General features: G+C 45.2%; 1 protein-coding gene across 2 annotated transcripts; it reads right to left on the bottom strand.

The window, feature by feature from the left end:
• Positions 1-584: 584 nt before the first annotated feature.
• LOC114625269 (methylthioribulose-1-phosphate dehydratase) lies at positions 585-1,452 on the bottom strand. Of its 2 annotated transcripts, XM_028772562.1 has the most exons (2): positions 1,082-1,452; positions 585-1,018 (listed from the first exon to the last, which is right to left on the bottom strand). In XM_028772562.1, the coding sequence occupies exons 1-2, from the start codon at positions 1,401-1,403 to the stop codon at positions 678-680; spliced, it is 663 nt and encodes a 220-aa protein (XP_028628395.1). In that variant the 5' UTR covers positions 1,404-1,452; the 3' UTR covers positions 585-677. The 2 variants fall into 2 exon arrangements, with proteins under 2 accessions (XP_028628395.1, XP_028628394.1); XM_028772561.1 differs by having other exon boundaries at positions 585-1,452.
• Positions 1,453-5,002: the final 3,550 nt, after the last annotated feature.

Consider the following 5,002-nt stretch of genomic DNA (forward strand, 5'->3'; position numbering starts at 1 on the left):
GGTATATTAGCTGCTACACTCCTTCTCACCAGCCAGAAAGGCATGGAGAACAAGCTTAGAGAGCCAAGGACCTAGTCACAGGAAGCAGGACCCTGGAGCAGAGTCACCCGACTCAAGGTTGATGGCATCTGAGCCAGAGCCAGACAGCTGGACTGAGAGTGTAGCAGCAGCCAAGAGCCAGCAGCTCATCTCCCACCATGCAGCTGTGGAGAACAGAGGTGGAGCACTCTTCTAGCTACTGTTTGGAGCTTCCTGCTTCAGGAGGACACAGCCACACACACACCCATTGTCCCTCTGGCCCCAACCAAAAGTGAGGAGGCCCTGCAACACCCACAGGTTCACTTGAACAGAATAGGATGAATGATTCAATAGGATCTGTTCATATTCATCTGCAATGCAAATGAATCAAAATACATCCAAAGAGCACATGCAAAAATACTTAGCATTGACTTATTAGGGGAAAGAAAACTAAGACTACCAAGAGACTTTGTCTCATGTCCATCAGAAAGCTTAAGAGTCAAACTCTAAAAAGTGTTTGATTTTCTTTTTTATTTTTTTTATTTTTTTTTGTTTTTTTTTCCAACTTATTTAAAAGCAGCTGAGCTTTATTTAAGGCATGATTGAGTTTCTTTTATTGTGGGAGATACTTAGGCACCCACTTGGCTTACACAATTCCATTACACAATTCCATTTTCTCCAGCTGGGAGCTGCGTTGGATCCAGTCCCATCTTCTTCATGGACACAGCAATGTCAAACAGGTAGTCATAACACTCGCACATGGTTTTTGCCTTCTCCCATGTTTCTCCCCACACGTACACCCCATGACGCCTGACAAGAACCGCACAGGAGTCTGGGTACTCATTCATGGCACGAGCCATCCGTTCTTTGAGGTCCTTCTCTTCAGGAGTATTCTCAATAATGGGTACCACTAACATATCATCGTATCTGTAATATCCTCCCGAGGTACATTTGCGTATTCCTTTGATCATCTCTTGATGTGTAATTTTAAACTCCTGTCCTGGAAACAGAAGGGTAGCCATCACAGCAGCTTTAGAGTGGGTATGAATCACTGCGCCTGCTCCTCTCATGGTATAAGCATTCATGAAAAGAGGAGTACACTGGCTTTTTTTAAGCTTCTTAGATGCTGGAGGCCCGCTTATGTCCTGCTCATTGATGTCACAAACAAACATGTCTTCCGGCTGAATGCGCTCCTTTTGCACGCCTGAGGGAGCAATGTAGATTTCATTGCCATGCTTCAGGCTGATTCCTCCTCCAGTGCCGGTGACCCAGCCCAGATGGTAAAACTGTTTGCAAAGTTCTGGGATCAGGAATCTGGGATGTTCCTTGTCCTGCGCGCCACATGGTCGCGAGCAACAGTCTCCTTTTGCTTGACAGCCAGACATGATTCTAACACCGCTCGGTTATCCGCCCTACGCTCGTTCGACGTCTAAGCGGTCCTGATTTTCTTTTTTAAATAGGAAATAAGACCAATTATTTTGTATACTAACTTTAAAACCAAAACTAATGATAAAAATCAGGACGCTTAATGGCCAAACTCATAGAAAAAAATTTAATAGAAAATGAGACCAATTACTTTGTATACTAATTTTAAAAGTAAAACTAATGATAAAAAAGAAACAAACATATTGAAAAGAAACTCCTTCGCCCACTTACTAAAATAGTAATGAGAAGGGAAGATAAAGAATGGGATGTCACCTCATCAGTACAGGAGTGGCCACTGTCAACCTGCTGGATTTGGAATCACCTAAGGGTGTATCTGTGAGAGCTCAACTGAGATGGAAAGCTCAGACCACCCTAATGCTCTAGCCTATGGACTGGAGTCCAAGTGAATAAAAAGAGAAAGAAAAGGAGAAAGGGTGGGTCCCCTACTCTCTGCCTCAAGCTCCACTGAGATATGGAGTAGGAGAGAGAGACAGACACAGCAGCATCTTCCGAGCCATGCCTTCCATTCTGTGCTAAGCTGTACCCACATTTATGAGTGGCAGACAAACTCGTCCTCTCTTAAAAAAAAATATGTAGGAAGTTGAGAGCAAGAAGAGTTATGCAGGATAGGGGAACATCAGAGCTCTGGGTGTGGCCTGTTCAAGGATGAAAGGATGCTGCTGTGGAGGAACGGTGGGGTGGGTTCTCAAAACGCATTATGATTGTAACTAAGGAATTACGCAAAATTCTACTGTGAGACATATACCCCACCCCAAAGAACTAAAAATTGCAATTCAAAAAAGGATAATTATACACTTAACATAGCATTCCTCATGGCAAGAAGGATGCAAATGAATATTCACCAACAGGTAAGGATATTTTCTAATATATGTCCAAGATGTGGAATGTTATTTAGCCATTTAAAAAGTTGAAACTCTAGGATGCACCAGTGTGGGTGAACATTGACAATAACCTGTTAAGTGAAATAAGCTTGATATGAAAGGACAGATATTTTATAATTTCACTCCCACAGAAAACCCAGAAGAGCAAACTCACGGAAGCAGAGAGCAGGGCAGGGCCAGGGGAGGACAGTAGAGAGTACTACATAAGGGACATGGGTTCAGAAGATCAGAATGGTCTGTAACCAGTGGTGGTGGTTACTGTATGGAAATGTTTCACTGAATTACCCACTCTTAAAGTGGCCAGCATGGGGACTGTCACATCAAGTATATTCTACCATAACAATAATGATACAGGACAGAACTGAGCACTGTGAAGCTGAGGTCCTGTCGTCTCTCAGATGCCTTCTCCTATCATCAGCTTCTCTCTGCTGCCTTCTTCCTGCATCCCCCACTCAAAGGAGAAAAGTACAGGGAGGCTCAAGGAGGTCACGGAGACTGGAAGGGTGTTCCTCACATGCAGGCCTTCATCTCAGTGTTCAAGACGGGTCAGGAAGCAGCTTTATAAGCCAGGAGGAATTCCAGTCTGAACACTACATTTGACTTTGTAACATGTCAAACCCTGGTCACTCCCTTTTAGTGCCTTAAAGATAGGCCAGTGGTGATTACCAACTTACAAATTTTTTCCTCCTATGAAAACATCACACAGGAACAACTGGAGTAGAAAATCTGATGCTTACAGAAGATAAAAATGTAACACACACACACACACACACACACACACACACACACACACTTCATATATTCAGTCTATCAGTTCCACCTGTGTGGCTGAGTTGTTCACAGAGTCTGGCAAAATTTCCTGAAGAATTTTGTTGCATCTTCAAAATCCCTCACCCACCAGCTGCCGGTCAGAGTACCTCACCCACACGTCATTGAGGTTTTGCAAGATATTCTCTAGCAGTAAAGGCCCATTTTTTTCCAATCACAACCTCCAATATAAAGTGGACAGCTCTTTCTCCAAGCCCCTTTCACACGTCCTTTCATTTGAAAACGTTCAGCTTGTAGCCACCCCCCATGAGGATGAAAACAATCCTTTCGAGAATGAGGGAGACTTCAACGTGGGCAATGTCAGGCCAACAGCAGCACAGATTTGTGGTGTGTGCTTCTGCTGCATAGGTGACCCCAAGTGGCACAGTACAGGTCTTTGTTCATCTCTGATGTCCATGGACACCAGCTGCTCATATTATTGCAGAAGCAGATATGAGAGGTGACATTTAAGGAGTGAACATGCCTCCTAGCTCTCCTCTTTCACATCCCTTCCACTCTCCCCTTGGCCAGTCACCAAGTCCCAGAGCCTCTTCATGATGGTCCCAGGTTGGGTCATTCTTTTCTTGCTAACACACTCCACTACTGATCAAACTCCTGAGCTGTCTCCCAGAGGCTGGGATGTCAAATGCTTGGTCCTAAGCTGGCGACAGTACATTTGGGAGATTGTGGAAACTAGAAGGTGGGACCTGGCTGGAGGAATTGGGCCACTGGGAACATTCTCTTAGGGACTATACTTTGTCTCTTTGTCTACTGACTCTACAACATTAAGTAAAGGGCTCTGCCTGCCTAGGCCCTTCCACCATGCTGTCCTCCCTCACTGCTAGGCCAAAGCCATGCAGCCAGCTGACCATGGACTGACAATTCTGAAGCTGTGAGCTGAATATCGTATTTCTCTTAGGCATTCATCACAGTAATGAGATCCTAGCAAAAAAACACCTCACTAGCACTTCACAGCTGTATCCCCAGGTCTTACAGTTCATCCACAGACAAGCTCTATTTCACACACTGTCTCTTCTCCTACAGGTGACTCTGTGCTCAGTATTGTGAGGGGCCCCAAAAACATCCACAAAGAGGCCTCTGAGTCTCCTTCTGTACCTTTAGCCCTCCTGAAACAGCTCTTCTCCCAGCAAGTTCTCATGGCTCGTCCAGTCCATCTTACAGTGTGAACACAGCCAACTCAGTGCCCCTGACTCTTCCACTCATCCTGCTTCCTCAACTAGACCATAAAAAAGAAAAAAGAAGGAGGGAGTATCCTTCACCAACTTCTGCTGAATATTGGGCACAATGCTGTATATTCTTTCTGTTCCCAATAAACACAGATCCGCTGAGTTTGGAGCCCATTACAGTGTGTACAATGACAGACTTGCTTCTGTTAGGTCTATGTGCCCCGGGTTGTCTAGAACTCATAAGCAGGAGTGTTTTCAACCACTCTTTGTCCTTCTCAGGGAATCTACAGTTAGAATTATCCCTGCAGCACTGACATCCCCAATGCGGTCCTGTATTCTTGGCCAGCCTCAGAAGGTAGGGCCCAGTGTGAGGTGGGTACCCTTTGCACTTTTCTATGGACTGACTTACTTGACTTTCTGTGTCCAGATAATGACAATGTTGTTTCTAGACAGACCCAGGCATATGCTGAGGAAAGAGCCTACTTATACAGAGGTGCTGTGAAGATCCAACAGCCAAGACCAGGTGACAGAGGACAATCAGTGGTAAGGAGACAGACTGGGAAGGCTGGAGGGGGATCCAGGATGATGTCTAGGATCTAGAAACTCAACCTCCCAGAGCCTTCTGCCTGGAGAGGAGATAAGCTCTGGGAAGACCCCACCCCT

Source organism: Grammomys surdaster, unplaced genomic scaffold, assembly GCF_004785775.1.
Source record: "Grammomys surdaster isolate TR1022 unplaced genomic scaffold, NIH_TR_1.0 214, whole genome shotgun sequence".
Classification (NCBI taxonomy): Eukaryota; Metazoa; Chordata; class Mammalia; order Rodentia; family Muridae; genus Grammomys; species Grammomys surdaster.

What these genes read in the sequence shown, in the direction of transcription:
- LOC114625269 (XM_028772561.1), bottom strand. Translation starts at nt 1,403, where the DNA reads ATGTCTGGCTGTCAAGCAAAAGGAGACTGTTGCTCGCGACCATGTGGC.